Source organism: Haliotis cracherodii, unplaced genomic scaffold (genome assembly GCF_022045235.1).
Source record: "Haliotis cracherodii isolate W230 unplaced genomic scaffold, xgHalCrac1.p SCAF_6, whole genome shotgun sequence".
Taxonomy (NCBI): Eukaryota; Metazoa; Mollusca; class Gastropoda; order Lepetellida; family Haliotidae; genus Haliotis; species Haliotis cracherodii.
This window is the reverse complement of record NW_027266319.1, coordinates 57,729,056-57,748,892: the sequence shown is the minus strand read 5'-3', so window position 1 is coordinate 57,748,892 and position 19,837 is coordinate 57,729,056. Positions and strand designations below refer to the sequence as shown.

The 19,837-nt window shown below is 38.4% G+C and overlaps 1 protein-coding gene across 9 annotated transcripts in view; it reads left to right on the top strand.

The window, feature by feature from the left end:
- The window catches only part of LOC139444918 (neuroglian-like), a 301,741-nt gene extending 294,254 nt beyond the window's left edge, over positions 1-7,487 (top strand). For all 9 annotated transcript variants that reach the window (XM_071225929.1, XM_071225927.1, XM_071225935.1 and 6 more), the window contains one exon: positions 2,083-7,487. In XM_071225929.1, coding sequence (XP_071082030.1) covers positions 2,083-2,192 — 110 coding nt within the window. In that variant the 3' untranslated portion in view covers positions 2,193-7,487. The remainder of the gene's footprint in view (positions 1-2,082) is intronic.
- The last annotated feature ends 12,350 nt before the right edge of the window (positions 7,488-19,837 follow it).

The following is a 19,837-nucleotide window of genomic DNA, read 5'->3' as shown; positions in this document are numbered from 1 at the left end:
CCATGATCAGTGTTTCCAAATCATTCCTTTACACAGAAAAACATGTGAAGGAACAATAAATGTCTGCCATGTTTGGTCAGACATTCTGCTACTTAATAACCTTCACCACATCTGGTGATATTCAAATTAATGACAGAGGTACAGATGCTAATTATTGAGGTACTTGACTAGATTACAGACATTATTGAAGCATCTCAATTGAGTTAGCAAGTGTTGAAATGTGACAATATTTGTAAATACCCTACATTTAAATTAATGTAAGTGAATAGTAAGATTTAAAATAAGCATTTTAATATTGCATGTGAAAGTAGATTATGACTTAATACTGTTTGTTTAGGTTATGAATTATTCAACTGGTAGTTAATATCAGTAATTTAACCTTTAAATGTCGCCAAGAATGTTCACCTGTTTTGTCATATTGGAAATACTATGAACAGGAATATTGTGTCATACCGACATTTATTACTTTATCGATATACCTACTGAGTCATGTGGTGCTACGTACACTATACACCTTGTCACCAAGCAAGAAACAAATAAATATCAAAGTCCTCCTTGGAGCAAGCCGACAAAGACAATTAAGAGGTGTGCTTCTCACACAGTGATGTCAGTGTGTCTAAGAATAAAATGGTATACATGTTCCGTGTTTGCTTGAATGTGTTGAGCTACACAGATTGTCTCCCTTGACTTGAGAGAGTTCTCCTGGTTTGGGAGACATTGATGGATGTTTTAGACTTGATGTGTGTGCAATCAACTGTATGTTTATAGATATTTGCATGATTTGTGGTTCTGCATGAGTTGACACTGTCCCTGGGAATGTACTTCATGTGACTTGGTATCCATGTTTAGCAGTTTGAAAATGTAGACACTCTGTACCCAGAGTGATATTTGCAAGGTGTTACCATGATGTTGTTCTTGTTATAATGTCCCCCATTTGGACTTAGAGAGACCCAATACAACTGTCTATGTTAAGTGAAGTTGTCTTGATATTATGAAAATTCACTCCTACCAAGAACAAACATACTGAACAAATATGACTCAATGCTTGATAGGAATATTCTAAGATCCAAAGTAGGAACTTAATGTGACTAGTTGATGGAAAAATGAATAATATTCTATTTTGATGTAACACATAGTCAGCCTCAGTTTAAGGTGAAGTACGCAGATGACAATACATTCTTGAAAACATTGGTTGACGGATCTGCTGACCCTAGAACAATGTCAATCTAAAAAGTACCAATTATTTTATTCTGCCTAACACAACACGACATATAAGACCAACTTGATGAAAAAGGCAAATGGCAATATATTCACAAACTGACCTGGTGTATTCAGCTTATATATGATCTTCCTGAGGCAAGGGCGTTAACTGACTATAAAAGTCCAGTTTCCACCCTTGCCGAACTAGGCTGGAATTCCGGAGTTACAGTTTGGCTGGACTAACAAGTCTATCCATAGTCCAGTCAAAATAGCGTAACGAACCAGACATCCGGTTCATAAACAACACGGGTTTCAGAGTACAGATGTCCATCGACTGCAGGATTTGCAAAGCATATGTACCATCAACTGGGTGTCAATAGATATTTTCCAAATGTTTCCATGTTTTTAATCAAGGTGGTAAGACTTGTATTTTTACAATATAGATCTTGATCATCAATCAGATCGTCTAGACAAGGCACCAGCAATCTGGATTGAAGCAAATGCAAGCGATATGAGCAATGGAATCTTATTGGTCAATAGTGGGGGTATAGAAGGGACATAACTCATAATAGCCACTGGTGGCGCTTCGATCAAGCCTGGAAATTCCAGCCTAGTTCGGCAAGGGTGGAAACTGTTATAGTCAGTTAATGCCCTTGCCTCGGGAAGCTGCGTATGTATAGGCAGTCATTTATGTAGGGCATTACCATTACTTGGATCACCATTGCAGACTTTCTGTTGAATGAAATGTTGCTTTTATTGACATGATGTCATGGATACAGTACTGCAATATGATGTGAACGTTATATTACCTTGAAGAATGTTCAGTATATGTTTTAGGGTAGAATTCTATTCATTTCCTTATGATTGAACTTTATGTTTCAGAGGGCCAAAACTTTTACAGAGCATCCGATGGCGCCAGTTGCCAACACTCCACATCGTCCGCAGTCCTGTTGTTGTTTGTTCTCCTCATCACACAAGTCTTCCAACGGTGACCTCATCTGTAGCTGGTTGAGTTCCCCACAAGAAGGCTCAGTCATCTGTTCATGAAGTGTTCAGGGGATATTGCCAGCCCCAAAATGCAATGATTCATATAAACACAACTTTCTGGGTATTTTTGTGGTGACAGACAGATCGTGATTCCAGGTATGCAAAGATATGAGCACAAACATTGAAAGTGTAAATAGAAAATCTCGGGCTGGCAAACCTGGATTTCTTTCACGGTGATGAATGCAGACACTTGTGTGGTTCCTTTGCAAGAATATATGAAGAATATTTTGCAGTTTTGTGACTATTCATGCACCATTTTCCCTGGTTCGAAGCATCGAAATTATGAATGAATTGACCTTACAGAAAATACAGTCCCCGAAAAAAACAGAAGAGACAATTTTGCAATAAGATCATTACACATCATTGGTGTACAGTTCTGTGAAAATTCAAAATATGATGGCTTAAAAAATGAGCAGTCGATTCATTAATACTTTATGCACAAAATGTCTGCTTGCTCCAAATTATAGTAATTTGAACAAATGGCATGTTATCCAATTCTGTTTGCTGCTGTGTACATAGCCTGCATTTACAAAAACGACATTTTTAAATTTCTTGAAAGGAGGACCTTTTATTGTGTTTCTCTGAGCAGATATCAAACCTGAAGACTGTCACCTGATCCATCTTTATTTCTGATGTGAATATATGTACAGAATGACATCTCTAAAAACTGTATCTAGATATCAACCTGTGCAAGACTCAATTCAGTATCAGATGGACAAATACTCAAGTGGATCTATTGTGGAGAATTGGTGTGTGACAAAGGACATCCAGCATTGTGAATGATGCTGTAAGGAACGGAAGCAGTACAAACCAGGAATTATATTCTCTTAGGATGTTTGCAGTCTCCTGAAGATTGAAACGGTTTGGTTCTGCTGGTGACATTTCCTTTTAAGAAGTGTGAGATGTCAAAGATTTTCTTGATGTGTAAATAATAATCTGGTTGGTAAAAAACTGTATTCTGGTTACATCTGTTCAGATCTAACCAGACATGTTGCAGATGTTGGTTTGTTCCTGTGCATAGATGCAGAGTGCTTCTCTCATGCATTTTTGTCATTTTCCCAAGCATTAATTTTTCAATGTGTAGGGTCTTTTTAATGCAATAATTCATTTAGGACATGAATGATTTGGGGTCATAATTGTGAATATTATGAATGTTGATGCAAAACTGACCCAAAATGTTTGTGTGTTGTATTGAAGAAGATGTACACTGTTGATACAAAAGCATTCAGTAGTGATCCATGGACCGCTGTAGGTCTGATTCCAGTAGAAGAGGACAGGTTCTTGAGGAGCAGACCTTGAACACAATGTGATACATGTAGGCCAGTGCATCTGAACGCATACAAGGTCAACTATTCCTCATGTTTCTGTGGGCGACTGCTACTACTATTGGATGCATTGACAGTCATGTGCACACGATTCATGCAATTAATGTTAAGGTCAAGGTTGTTCCAACTTTGACCTTTGTGTTTCAATGTTATGCTTCTCAGACAACATCATCCTGTAAATCACCTTTACCGAAGCCCATGCATTGACCTGTACCAGACAACAGCAGAACTTCTCACACCAAGTCATCTTGTTCTGTTCAGCTCTGACCAGTAGTCTCTAACAATGGAGAGTACATCTTTTGGGGCACCAGTGGACTTACTTTACCAGAGCTATGGCTGCAGAACATATTGCCAGCTCTATCTAAACAAATGACGTGTACAATTGGTTTCCATGGAGGATAGTGTTTGGGCACCAGTGGACTCACTTTACCAGAGCTATGGATAAAGAAGCCTCAGACATTGCCACAACTTAATCAAGAACAATTTCTGTGAGCAATGTTGTACAGAAACCTTGCATCTTTGAAAATAACTAAGTCATAATAAAGCTAGGTGTTCAATTGTAGGATGAGCAAAATGACCATGTACAGATTGCTTACAAATTTGGTTCATGAACTGAGGTGATGCCAGAGATAGGATATTTGCTGGATGCTAGAATTTATTGCCCAGAGAAGTTTCTTAAAGACTGAACCAACAGGAGCCCTGTTCTTTAGGGCTTGGCTCACTGGTGTTCTTGAAATGTGTGTGTTAGCATCTGAAGTAAACCAGGTTGATGTGAGTACATGCATAAGGGCTGACACATTTAAGGTTTTCCTCATACATTATGTCATCACCATCAGCTTTCCGTGTTCAAGGTGTTTGTCCAGGATTTGCTGATCATGGAAGATGAACACACAGCTGTTCAGGATAGTTTTTACATAGGGCTGTAGTGATAAGTGTAGGTGACATAGTGGTATAAAAACCTTACAGCTGTTCAGATGGTCAGGATAGTTTTTACATAGGGCTGTAGTGATAAGTGTAGGTGACATAGTGGTATAAAAACCTAACAGCTGTTCAGATGGTCAGGATAGTTTTTACATGGGGCTGTAGTGATAAGCGTAGGTGACATAGTGGTATAAAAACCTTACAGCTGTTCAGATGGTCAGGATAGTTTTTACATAGGGCTGTAGTGATAAGTGTAGGTGACATAGTGGTATAAAAACCTTACAGCTGTTCAGATGGTCAGGATAGTTTTTACATGGGGCTGTAGTGATAAGTGTAGGTGACATAGTGGGATAAAAACCTTACAGCTGTTCAGATGGTCAGGATAGTTTTTACATGGGGCTGTAGTGATAAGTGTAGTTGACATAGTGGGATAAAAACCTTACAGCTGTTCAGATTGTCAGGATAGTTTTTACATGGGGCTGTAGTGATAAGTGTAGGTGACATAGTGGGATAAAAACCTTACAGCTGTTCAGATGGTCAGGATTGTTACTGTAGTGATTCAATGGCTTGTGTTCATAAGCTTATAGCTGAATAACTTTCTATTCCATCGGGTCGTTACAACTAATGGAAGTGCATGTTATTTTCTAGTGGTATTTAAAGAATTCATTGTCATTGTTATAACTATAACTTTATTATGCAAAATGTGTCTAAATTCAGTCTCAAGTCTATTCCTTTTAGGAAGGAATAAGCCGCTGTTACATGACAACTGCAAATGTTTCATTCATTTTCCAGAGTTCAAACAGGGCCAGTAGATTGGATGTTCCTTTGATTGTTATGGTGTGAAACATTACAAGTATAATTGAGTATCAAATATTAAGTGTATCATTACAGCCCTAGTATTAATACTGCCTGGAAGATTACCATTGGCTATGAAACTAGTTTGCTACTTTCCAGTTTGTACAATACCTATCACTTCTTTAACTTTCGTGAAACTTTAAATCAAATTACTCATAGGAGACAATGTATCAATTTATTATAGAATCTACAGCTGAAGATGGTAATTATAAATGTGTAAACATTTTCCATGATCAGCAGGCCATTGTTGGTTGTGATTCAATCTATTCAAAATGGCTGCCACACATCTGCTACTAATCTGACTATTTACAGCCAATGTAAAACTGCACATTCTCTACACATTTTTGACACTTACTCATTAAGTATTCCTGTGACAGATGTACATGTCTAATTTGCCTTTAATACTATGCATCCTGAATCACCTTGTCAAGAAGGGGTAGTCAGACCAGGTAACCTTTTTGGGTGGGGCTTTCTGGGATTTATTCCGGAGGTGGTGGGTGGGGGCATTCTAGGATTTATTCTAAGTGGGCATGGTCCTGGCTTTCGGGTTGGGGGATAGATTTCTGGGATGTATGTTGGATAGGGGTAGGGGAGTTCTGGGATTTAGTATCTGGAGTGGGGTTGGGGAGCTTTCTGAGATTCATTCACCTCAGTGGGGTTGGGAGCTTTTTGGTACTTATTCTGTCTCAGTGGGGTTTGGAGCTTTTCTGGGATTTATTCTGTCTGGAATGGGGTGGGCACATTATTTTCTTTATTGGGGGGTGGGGTGGGGGAATGGTCTTTCTGGAATTTTTGTTTGAGACAGAATACTTTTGCCTATCAGAAATACAGTTCTTTTACTCTGAAAGGAAGAGTCAAACTAGTTTGTGAGGGACCACACCACATTATTTTTCAGATCAGTGATACATGCTTTATCAAAGTATTCCCCCACCCACCCCGCTCCAGAATATCAAATGGTCAGACCCCAAAGGTGTAATTTTTTAAACTAATATCATAATGAACAATACATGACTATAACACAGACTTCAGACAATGGTACTTGGATATGAAAACTTCAAAAATCAACCCAGTTCTGTTCCACACGTTTAACACTTTCGTTTAAGGAAACCAGATTGGTGGCCAAGCCATTTGCTCAAAGGTTGTGACAAAGTACTCTGTTCTGTCTAAGTGACCCTAGTCCTGTGTAGACAAATTAGAATCAGTCTATGTTTGTATTGAATTGGAAACCAGTGCATATGCAGTGAATTATTATTTGTATGACCTTTGACCCAACTGTGTGATCTCATCCGAGTTTGCTCAAGTAAGGAGTGCAGAAATAGTAGTGGGATGTTGAACACATGCATGGCTAGCACAGGTTCAACATATCACTTCAGCTGGGAGTTGTTCAACTAGGACTGGTACAAAAACACCCAGTCAATGATTTCTTACACTATATCAGTTCAGTTTCTTGTTGCAGACACATGCAAATCTATCCTAAATTTTCAGAAGAAAGAAAATCCAATTGAAAGGCTGTTTTTTTTGTAAGTATTTTTATTTCTATTTGGGTTAAAAACTTTTTAAGGGGTGACTTTGGGAAATACATAAATCCGGAAAATAAGTAAATTATAAAAATACATACGTCAAGCCTTAACAGCTGTTTCCTGAAAGTAAAAAAAATATTTTTAAAAACATTTGAAAAGTGACATCTTTCTTATCCCCTGAGGTAAAATGTGGAAATAGAATATTTTAAAAAAACATTTGAAAAGTGACCACATCTTTCTTATCCCCTGAGGTAAAATGTGGAAATAGAATATTTTAAAAAACATTTGAAAAGTGATCACTTCCTTCTTATCCCCTGAGGTAAAATGTGGAAATAGAATATTTTAAAAAACATTTGAAAAGTGACCACATCTTTCTTATCCCCTGAGGTAAAATGTGGAAATAGAATATTTTAAAAAACATTTGAAAAGTGACCACATCTTTCTTATCCCCTGAGGTAAAATGTGGAAATAGAATATTTTAAAAAACATTCGAAAAGTGATCACTTCCTTCTTATCCCCTGAGGTAAAATGTGGAAATAGAATATTTTAAAAAACATTTGAAAAGTGACCACATCTTTCTTATCCCCTGAGGTAAAATGTGGAAATAGAATATTTTAAAGACCACATCCTTCTTATCCCCTGAGGTAAAATGTGGAAATATGCAATGTGGAAATGTGCATTGAGCAGAAGAAAGGTGTCATGGCTGACAAGTTGTAAGATGCCTGTTGAACAAATCTCAGAGATGCTGTGGTCAATAACTGTGTGTTACCTTGAAGATGTTGTTGCCAATTCAGCTGATGCATTGTTAGAGATTCAGGAATTTGCAGATAAAAAACAACTGATGGATGGACAAATACATTTGGGTTTTGCAGAGAAGTATAGGAGACATAGAAGCAGCTTATCAACCTCTTAGCTTACAGAAATGAAAGAATTTGCATATTTTCTCTGCAAAATCTTGGCTAATGTCTATTCATTGATTGTTTTTAATGTCAACTTTTTCATGATTGTTTTAAATGTATGCATGTTTGTTTCTGAAAAACAATTACAAGTTACTTTCTTGGAAAATACAGTAATTGCTATAAACACTAGTTACTGAAATCATATCAAGATCTGTGAAACTTGACATCAAGGTATCTGCTAATTGCCCAAGCACACCAAGGAAAACTTATGATTATTTTTCAGAAGCAAATGTTTACTTTTCTGTAATTATATGCAGTTGAAGTTGATTAATGTTTTTGTTAAATGTGTGTTTTCTTTGAGGACCTATCTCTTGAGTTGTTATTGATAGAAATTTTGTCTTCATCTTCATCTGAAGATTGGATGCTTTTTATTAAGGGTATCACTTACTGGTGCTATTTCTATGGCTATTAGAATATGTGTTGTTACATGGTTAATATGTCTGACTAATTCCAGGAATTTCTTTTTTTCTGCAATAACACGGTTTGAATTAGTTTCCATATATAATACAACATAGAAAAATAAGAATAATTTTGTACTAAGTATTTTAATGAAAGACAAACAATATACAAATGTCTAATATCGATTAACCCAAATTGAAAATACTTCTTTCCATAATTTCTTGTTTTTCCTATCAAGTACTCAATACTTTATTTAATAGTATTATTGTTATCAATGAATTCTCGTCAAATTAACAGATATTTGATTGTGTCATGTATGTTGCACCTTGATGTGTTCTGAGTCAATTTGGGTGAAATAATTCCTCAGTGTATAATCCAGTTAGAATATTGTAACAAATGTGTAACTAGTCATGTTTTATAAAAAATAGGAAAAAAATCAGTAATTAAAATTTAACAGAACTATTTTAAAAAATTAATATTTAATTGACTCAAAACATTTCAGGGCAGCGTATATGGCAGGTGTTGTTGAATGAAATATGTTAGAACTAGTGAACAGAATGTGATGCCATTAGAGTGAAAAGGGAGATAAGCCATGAGAGTGACAAGGGAGGTAAGTCTTACTTCCTAAGCGAGAGGGAGATGAGTCTCTATGGTTTCTTTCACTCATCAGGAATTAATTTGAGTCTTCACTTGTGCTTATAGAGACAACTCATCATATTCATTTCAGGAAAATAGCAGATCTGAATTTGTCAATCTATAAGAATTGACAAATGAATTGTAGATCTAGCAGCATACATTCCGTAAGGTCACAATTTGTTGTTTTCTTTTTTTGTTCTCATTTGTGCAATACCATTATGAAATTATTATTTCTAAACTGTTCATAGTGTAAATAAATCACTATTTATTCAAAGATTAAGTGTTATGTTTTTCCTTTTCACTGATGTACTAGGCCATGGGGTGGCCTCGTGGTTAAATTGTTTCCTTGTCACATAGAAGGCTTGGGTTCAATTCCCCACATGGGAGCAATGTGTGATTTGGTTGGTTGGTTGTTTTAAGCCGCATTCAGCAATAATCCAGCTATATGACGGCGGTCTGTAAATAATCGAGTCTGGACCAGACAATCCAGTGATTGATATCATGAGCATCGATCCACACAATTGGGATCTATGATGTGCTTCAACCAAGTCAGCCAGCCTGACCACCCAATCCCATTAGTCGCCTCTTACGACAAGCATGGGTTGCTGAAGACCTATTCTACCCCGGATCTACACGGGTCGGAGCAATGTGTGAAGGCCATTGCTGTTGTTACTAAGTGTGATATTACTGAAAACAGCATAAGCCCTTACTGAGTTGTTGCTGGATCAATATCTGTGACCCACCATTTCTGGTTACAATAAGAACTATCCCAATATCCCTATCTAACGTTGATCAGTATAGGTATTTCACGTTAGAGTAAGAACTATCCCAATATCCCTATGTGATGTTGAGCAGTATAGGTATTGCTCGTTACAGTAAGAACTACCCCATTATCCCTATCTAACGTTGATCAGTAAAGGTATTCCTTGTTACAGTAAGAACTACCCCAATATCCCTATCTAACGTTGATCAGTATAGGTATTTCTCATTACAGTAAGACATCCCAATATCCCTATCTAACGTTGATCAGTATAGGTATTTCACGTTACAGTTATAACTATCCTAATATCCCTATATAACGTTGAGCAGTATAGGTATTGCTCTTTGCAGTTATAACTATCCTAATATCCCTATCTAACCTTGAGCAGTATAGGTATTTCTGGTTACAGTAAGAACTATCCAAATATCCCTATGTGACGTTGAGCAGTATAGGTATTTCTCATTCGTTACAGTGAGAACTATGCCAATATCCGTATGTGACGTTGAGCAGCATAGTTATTTCAAGTTACAGTAAAAACTTATCCCATTATCCCTATCTAACATTGAGTAGCAGAAGCGGCGCTTGACAAGAGCTCTCTCTCTCTCTCTCTCTCTCTCTCTCTCTCTCTCTCTCTCTCTCTCTCTCTCTCTCTCTCTGTGTGCCCAGTAGCAAACAAATCATGTGAAATTTTGTCTTACTCACGTCTTAATTTTTTAGACATTTAGTCTACAGATGAAACTGCAACTATTGTGAAAATGTCAATATTACCAATTCACAACATTATGAAAACGTAGTGTGCTATCTGGCGAACTTTTAGGCTGTTGGGGTCGTAATCGGTACTCACTTTAATACATGGTGATAACTTTTCATGAAATATGTTCCAGCATAACATTTCTGCAATGTGTTGAAAACATTGCAATAAAATGTTATGAAATAGTATCGCCTATGTTATAGCATGATGTTCTTGAATAACATTTTAAAAACATTTCAATAACATTTCATGAAATAGTTTCAGGCATAACATTTCTGCACCGTATTGAAAACATTGTAATAAAACTTTATGAAATAGTTTTGCTTATATTATGATATGATGTTACGTTATTAAATTACATTTTAAAAACATTTCAATAACAATTTAATAACTATTGAACATTTACACCGTCAAAAATTATTCGTATGATTGTACATATGTGTACACAATGTATTTAAAACATGATGATAACATTTCATAAAATATGTTCTGGCAAAACATTTTAATAACATGTCATGAAATAGTTTCGCCTATGTTATAGCATGATGTTCTTGAATAAGATTTTGAAATCATTTCAATAACATTTTGAACAGTTGTAAAACATTTCTAAAACGTTAATAAAATGTTTTGACGAAAATGTTTTTGAAAAACTATAATGAAACCTTTTGAAAATGTTTTGAAAATGTTATGTATTAGCTGGGAGCACGACAAGCATGGGTTGCTGAAGACCTATTCTACCCCGGATCTTCACACAGTGATTGCAACTTGTGATGTCAATGATTAGATTGTTCTCATTTACAGATCTCATATATATTTTAATCATTACTGTATGAGGTGTATACAACACACACTCACACACACACACACACACACACACACACACACACACACACACACACACACACACACACACACGATCCAAAACTTTGAAATGAAGATAACCAACCAATCAACATTCTTTTCCCGAGATGCCAGGGAGCGTCATGGCGGAGGTCACGTGACCTCATAGATGATATTTGTATTTGTATAACTATGTGTAGTAGTGAGTGAGTGAGTTAGGTTTAACGCCGCTTTTAACATTATTCCAGTTATATCACGGCGTGTCAGCTTAACGTGGGAGGAAAGCCCGAAGTGATGCAGGTCTCAGACGTTTACCACTTCGGTGAAACCCACGAGCACGGGTATGGTGCTGACAAACCTAGAAACATAATCGGGGTGAACCGGGATTCGAACCCACAATCATAGGTTTCTGGCGTGTCCAAGGGACGCAACCCTGCACAGCGAATCGCGGCGCCTTAGACGACTGGGCCACCCGTGCCCCCACTATGTGTAGTAGATGCATCGTATGGTACGAGGGCCATTCAATATATAACCAGCCTAACCTATTTGCTACTGCTCCTCACTTCTTCTTTTTCCACATAATCACCATTTAGGTCTATGCACTTTGTCCAGCGATGTGTGAGAGCTAAAAGCCCGTTGTGATAGAAACCATGGGGTTGTTCATGTAACCACCCTTCCACTACTGTCGTGAGTTCATCATCGGACCGGAAATGACGTCCACGCAGTTCTTTCTTCAAGTTTGGGAAGAGAAAGTAGTCGCTTGGTGCCAGGTCTGGTGAGTAAGGTGGATGAGACCCCATTTCACTTCACTGCGGCAATCGCAAGTCGACAGGTGTGCACTCTGACATTATCATGTTGGAGCAGCACACCTTTTGTGATCTTTCCACGACGTTTAGCTAGAATAGCAGTCCGCAAACGGTCCAGGAGATCGGAGTAGTACTCTCCAGTAATAGTCTGGCCTCGTGGCAAGTGGTCAATGAGCAAGACCCCTTTGGTATCCCAAAAGATGGTTGCCATGACTTTGCCAGCCGATGGTTGAGTCTTAAACTTTTTGGGACGGGATGAAGCAAAGCCAGTCCACTGCTTACTCTGTTCTTTGGTTTCTGGGTCATAGTGGTGTACCCAGGTTTCATCACCAGTAACAATTCTCTCCATAAAGTTGTCTGCATCCCGACTGCATTACGTCAAAAGTGCCTGACACATTGACGTACGTACAGCCTTCTGATCATCACTCAGACATTTTGGGACCCATCGGGCAGACAGCTTCCTCATACCCAGACGATCATGCTAAATGGTATGGACACTGCCCGCTGAAATGTCCTTCATTCGCCTGTCTTTGACAACCAGTTGTCTCACAGCTTCACTGGTTTGGTCATTGGTCACCTCTACAATACGTCTTCAGCAACCCATGCTTGCCGTAAAAGGCGACTACAAAAGGTCCGTTTGACTCCAAATGAGAACGATGAATTGCAAAATAACTCGAAATCCAGAAAAATGTATGAAACATCAATACGGTACTTGACACATCAATACGGTACTTGACCATGAATACCCTGTACCCAAAAAAACTGAATTTTGTTTATTTTAAGACCCATGACGGATGTAGTTCTCTAAGAAACTATCATGTAATTTTGTATAGAAATGTGTACATGACACGTAGGGGGGGGGGGGGGGGGGGGGGGACGAACCGTGGAAGGCACAGCACAAGCACGCACGTACTGCACGTTCTGTGGTAGGGGAAATGACAGAGCTTTAGAGGGGCCGTCTCATGATAATTTCAGTCGCAATCTGACTCGCTCATGCCATAGATCTCGTCGTCGGAACTGCTGGTGACTGAACCGACTGCCACTATTATAGGTTGGACTGTTGCTGGCCATAGTCCATCTCGTGACCAATAACGTGGCTCTATCTCGTCAACGACTGTGGCCACACAACGCCTCCATGTTTCTACTGTTACCCGACCAAGGGATTCCTTTATGAGTTGTTCAACGTCTCGTAATTTGAACGTTGTGTTCGATCGTCGAACGTCACCCTTGACGATGCCCCATACCAACTCGATTGGATTCAGGTCGCAGTGATAAGATGGCAGTCGTAAGACAGCGTGACCCTGACCCTTGATGTAACTGTCAACTTTATACACGGGGTCAGGTTTCATAGTTTTGATGATTTCATAGAGCTGTGGTTTCGTCGCTCGAGAAGGAAAGGTAATGTTCCTCCGGTGCAGCCAAGTAACCATGTCTCCTTTACGGTTATTAGAGGTTGGAGTCTTGCTTTCTGCATCCTGCACACTATGATACGGTGCATTGTCCATGACGATGAGAGACTTGGTAGGCAAAGCAGGGACTAATTTATCTTTCACCCACTCCAGAAATAATTGCCGTTCATTTCTGTGTGGTAGTCCCGGTTGTCTTTGGCCTTGGCTCTAAAGACGAGGTCACAGTCTGGGAGAAAACCCTGACTAGCAGAACCAGCATGGAGAACTATGAGTCTTTCACCCTTTCCCATTGGTAACTTTCTACCAGACTCCTTACAGTCACCACTGGGTACCCACTGACTGCTGGCTGTGTGTGACGCATTTACCCATGTCTCATCTAAGAAGACGGGCTCATATCCTTCTTCACGTTTCTGCTTGATGGTACGAAGGTAATGATTTCGGAGACGAACAATGTCAGACCGTTCACACAACACAGCCCTATTTGCTCCAGTTATCTTTTTGTATTTGTGACCAAATGTATGCAACAGCTGCCATAGTTTGTACTTTGTAACACGTAAATCATGGTCAATTTCAAGGTGTTTCTTCCAAATTCTTAGGGACAGGTACTTATTTTCAGAGTGCAGTTTAACAATTGCACGTCTGACTTGATCCCTCTGAAAACTATCTAATTTATCAACCTTGCGTGGTTTTGGCATGTTCCCTACCTCCTTGGCCTGACTATTTGTATCTCGTCGACTAACAACATTTTTAATTTTCTGAGGGGACATACCAAGAGCTTTTGAAGCTCGTTTCATGAATTTATTAATTGCATAAAAAGGCTTTGCTCTTTCTGATTCACTCCTAAAGAAATCATACACACTCAACATCAACTGTTTAACATCTGCTGAGTAGCGCATCTTGTCATTGAATGAACACGGTCACTGTGTAGCACGTGCAGACCGTGCTTGCGCTGTTCCTTCCACGGTTTGTCCCCCTACGTGTCATGTACACATTTCTATACAAAATTACATGATAGTTTCTTAAAGAACTACATCCGTCATGGGTCTTAAATTAAACAAAATTCAGATTTTGTTTGGTACAGGGTATTCATGGTCAAGTACCGTATTGATGTTTCATACACTTTTCTGGATTTCGAGTTATTTTGCAATTCATCGTTCTCATTTGGAGTCAAACGGACTGTATGCTTGTCATGAGAGGCGATAAACGGGATCGGGTGGTCAGGCTCGCTGACACGGTTGATGCATTTTATCGTATCAAAATTGCGTGGATAGATGCTCATGATATCAATCACTGGATTGTCTGGTCCAGACTCGATTAGTTACAGACAGCCGCCATATAGCTGGAATAATGCGGCGTTAAACAACAAACCAACCAACCAAACGAAAAATTAAATTAAACACCTACAAAACACATTCCGTGTTACACAAGAGCAGTAACCACGTGGGAGAAAGGACGTGAAAATGGAGAGAAAAATTGCGAAAATGTAAAAGCCATTTTTTACCCTTAAATTTAACATTTCTGTCTTGGCGATTTTGTTGTAGTATAGTTCATTTTATTACCATTTCAATATAATATAACACAGGAAATACAAGTGCGTATAAAGTAGGAGAATTTTTCAACTTTTTAAATATTTTGTAAGGTGTATCCTACATGGGGTTTTTTTCAACTTAGAAAAAATACACGAGCCAATGACCAGTTTGAATCAACAGTATTACATTGTAATATTGTAATGCTACAGCCTTAAATGAAGCACGCCTCGGTTTTCCCATATCACTGGGGCTACTTTTCGGTGTATATGTAGTTATCATTATTTCCACAGACAAATACCCTGTTCACATGCCAAAATATACACACGAGTATCTTTACATACAGAGTAAATTTGCACATATAAGCAAAAGTAAAAATACTTTGCGTTCACATGAAGAAAATGCGCCGTGTGCAAAATATATTTGCTGATGTAAGTTTCAGAGTAATTCGGTCTCTACAACTCATTCACTCACTCGCTCTTAAAACCAAGATGAACAGGCTACTTATTGTGAAGAGAAGACGAGACTTTCCTATGTTTCTATGCACTGGTTTAGTACTGGGTCTTACTCATGGTAGAAAAGGGTGGATACAACAGAGGTAAAACATGGAACGACATCGTAAAAGTAAAAGTTGACAGAGAAAGATTGGATGGAAAATTTTCGGATGACAAAGGATTTGGTTGGTTGGTTTGTTGTTTAACGCCGCACTCAACAATATTCCAGCTATATGACGGCGGTATGTAAATAATCCAGTCTGGACCAGACAATCCAGTGATTGACGCCATGACCATCGATCCACGCGATTGGGATCAATGCATCAACCAAGTCAGCAAGCCTGACCACCCGATCCCTCTTACGACAGACATAGTCAACTTTTACGGGTTGCTAAGACCTATCGTACTCCGGATCTGCACGGGTCGGATGACAAAGGAAACCTTCTACTTCCTTTGTCTGGAACTGCAGGAATCCCTATCCAATGAGCCTGTGCCAGTTAGGGAAAGTTTGGACATTGACCATAAAGTAGCTGTAGCAGTCTTCTGGCTTGCATCCTCTGCAGATTTCAGGACAGTTGCAAATCTCTTTGGATTTGGGAAATCAACTGTTTGGAAGTGCCTGAGAGATGTGTGTGAAGCAGTTAATGACACGATGATGTTGAACTATGTCAAATTTCCAAAGCAGTGCTGGATGACTTTGAATCGGTTTGGGGATATCCGAACAGTATAGAATATATAGAAGGAATCTCCTTTCAGTTTCCTTTGCCTTTATTTCTCCAACCTCTGTAGTATTTTCTCCACGACTTTCATTCTGTTCGTCTTCTCTGGATTCAATTACTAAATCTGTACCGGTCTCTCTTGCTTCAGTATCTACTATGTCTGTCTCCATCTCCAGATCATCACCATTACCAGTATCAGAGTTATCTGTATCATCAGATTCGATCAATCTCCGCTTTCAAAGCCCCGATTCTGCTATTCAGATGACAAATGTTCATATATTGCACCTTTGATCCGTTTTGGATCGTCCAAATGGTCTTCTATGTTTTCATCACTCCAAACGCTGAGAAGAGCCTCGGTTTCTTCATCAGTCCAAGAAGAACCTCGTTTTTATATTTCCTGGTTGTTATTTTACCTCTGTTCGGCTTGTAAGCAACCTGACTTGTGTACATGTTTTGAATGATCGCCTGATCCGAGCTATTCATAGAGATCCTGTCACTGGTTGCTATTTTTAGTCATGATGAAACAGTTTTGCGTACCTAAGCAAAAGTATTTTGCGTTCACATGGCACAAAATACATACCATGTAAATATCCTTATAAGTAAATATACTTTTGCATGACCTCTTTAGGTCATGTAAATATACTCCAGGAGTAATGTTACATATGCAAGTAAATGCGTTCACATGACCCATTTGCACACCAGGAGTAAATTTACTCACATATGCAAAGATACTCACATGAGTATCAGGTGCAAGTACATGCGTTCACATGACCCATTTGCACACCAGGAGTAAATTTACTCACATATGCAAAGATACTCACATGAGTATCAGGTGGCATGTGAACGGGGTATAAGTGTTAGTCTATCAAGGACAGAGCGTTATGTGTAGGATAAACACAATTCAGGGGTTATGCTGGGGGATGTAAGATAGATAAACCCTTCACGAACTGGATCAAACTTATCTTGGCATAAGCTGGGAGTCATGAATTTTTCTATTTTGGAAACCTTAGGGAACAATCTATTCAGGTTAGGTATTAATAATATTTAGCATTATTTAGCTAAATCGGTTTGTGGTCAGCTCCGCATAATAAATTCTATTATCATATAATGGGTAGGTTTCTCGGCAGGATAAAGCCAACGGATAAAAACGATATCCGTTGGGGTCATATGCGGATAGAGATGCAAATTTCAAAGGTCAAGTAGGGACTACTTTCCGTGTTTATAAACAAACATGGCGTCACCCTTGTCATTCGAGTCAGAATTAACCATCGGGAATCTGGATAAACTACAGGGATAATTGCTATCATTATCAAAAGGACAGTCTAATATACTGGAAATTAGTGTCTAACTGTGTCGTAGCTAAGGCATTTTCTAAGTTTTGGCAACTTTGGAGGTATGAATTTCGAAACAATTTTGCGAGGGCACCAGGCATAGCCAAGCGGAATCAGTAGCCATGTCTGTGCTTGTAGACCTCTGCGGCTTGAAACCTTTTCCACAAATTAAATAGTTGGATTTGTCCGAAATATGTTTCAATTGAAATCATACGCGCATTCTGATTGGTTTGTGGTACTTTCGCACATAACATTCATCGATACGGGGACGAGTCTTCTTGCAGGTGACGGAAAGGGGCGAGTGGTGACGAATGTCACTGTCCGACTGACACATCACTTACCCTGTGACGTAATAAATATTAATGCGCGCATTCCAGGAAAACTCGCGATGATTAGGTTATTGTAACGACAGGTGAATTATGTGAGTGATGACTTAGTTCCAGCAGTGGAGATCTAAACAGGACTACGTGAGTTGGACGAAGGGTTATACCAAATCGCAGATACAGAGACTATGTCACATAGGTTTAGTTTTCATTTTCAAGCAGTTTGTTCGGATCCCAGTGTGAATGTCTGGATGAATGTGATTATAGAACAGTTGTTTTCACCGTGTTACCAATTCGTCTATTGGTTGTAGTGTTTGCAGATTTGATTTTGATTTGATTTTGACCGCAAAATACATTCCTCATGTTTTAGTGGGTTGGTGCTAATGTTAAACAAAGGATTAGTTTATCATTGGTGTCATTTTATTGTCCCAAATATATTGACCCTTCATGGTTGACCACAGAATTCACATCTTTACTCCAAAAATGTATCAAAAGTGGAAAAATAATCTCTTAAAAAAATAATTGTGTGGTAATTATTTCAAAACGTGCGCACGTCAACTCGCTGAGAGGTAAGTAAATTTCTTTTCATATATTCCGTTTAAGTAGTTTTTCATTTTGGGGCAGATTTTTAAAAGGGGAACTTCTTGGGTTTGGTTGGGGTTGGTTTACCCTCATGTTTTTATTTTAATTTTGCCAAATGCCGTTCCACATTCATTTTTTATTTTTTTATTTATATATTTGTAAATATAATCATAAGAGTAATTGTATTGTAAATGGAACTGTAATTGATGTTGTAAAATGGTTGCAGTACTGTTTGTATAAGCGCATGAAGTTGTAACATGCCTAAGATTGAATTATGTTGTATTGAATTGTATTGTAAACAATGTTGATTCATGAGTTTGTGTGTCCGTCTTACACTAAGTCAAGGTGACAGCTGACAAACCTACTCCTCCCGCTCTCGGAATGGACTGGTCTGCTCCTTGACAATCAGATGGAGAAGAATGTGTCCGTGTCATGTGTGACGACGATCGACTGTGTCCGTTTTAGTTGTCCGTTTCTTGGAAGCGGTCTAAGGACTGCATCGCATTTAACTCAACCCCCCCCCCCCCCCCCCCCCACCCCCGAATAAATGACAAGTCCCCAAAAATGTATCTTAAATAATCATAATGTCCCCGTCCCTTTCTTCGTTTCTATACACATATTTGGAATTGTGATTCATCTGTGGCCAAAACATGATGTAACAAAGCGTGAGGTAGGTACTGAAATATTTGTAAAACATTAAAAAGTGCTTGAGCTCTGCACCATCCGATGGCTGAAGAAAGACTGAGGGTTATCACGTTCATCGTCCTTTACAGTGAGTGTGTTTAGATTTTCATATATTTTTATTCATTTTAGCAAGTGTGATGGGTTCACACATTTATTATTTCCTCAGTGTGAAAGGTACACACATTTATTATTTAAGCCAGAAGTTTGAAAGGTTCACACATTTATTAGGACTGAAACGATATATTGGTGCATTGCTGCATCAAGTTTTCATGCATGATACACAGTACTTTTTTACACTTGCTAAATTAAGTTTCTTACTACTTCTTTTATGACACCCAAGTGTCAGTCAAATACTGCAAATATGATGTAATTAGCATTTCAAATTCACAACTAGAAATTTCCTTTTGAACCTGCTCTGAAATATTTAGTCAAGAAGTTTCCACACAATTTGACATAAAAAGGTGACCTTATGTACTGTGATGTGATCTCTGTATCGTTTCACCCAGAACATTTATTTCATCCTCAAGTGTGAAAGGTTCACACATTTATTATTTCTTCACAAGTATGATGGGTCCATACTTTGATGTGCATAACAGCGTTTTTATTTCTAATATCAAAATTAGATGTAATGAAGCTTTTGAATGGTAGTCTAACAGAGTAATCTTTAGACATCGGTTCGATTCCAGTCGAAGGCAAACACATCGAGAATCCTTATTCACTGCATGTATTTATATTTTGTGACACAATGTC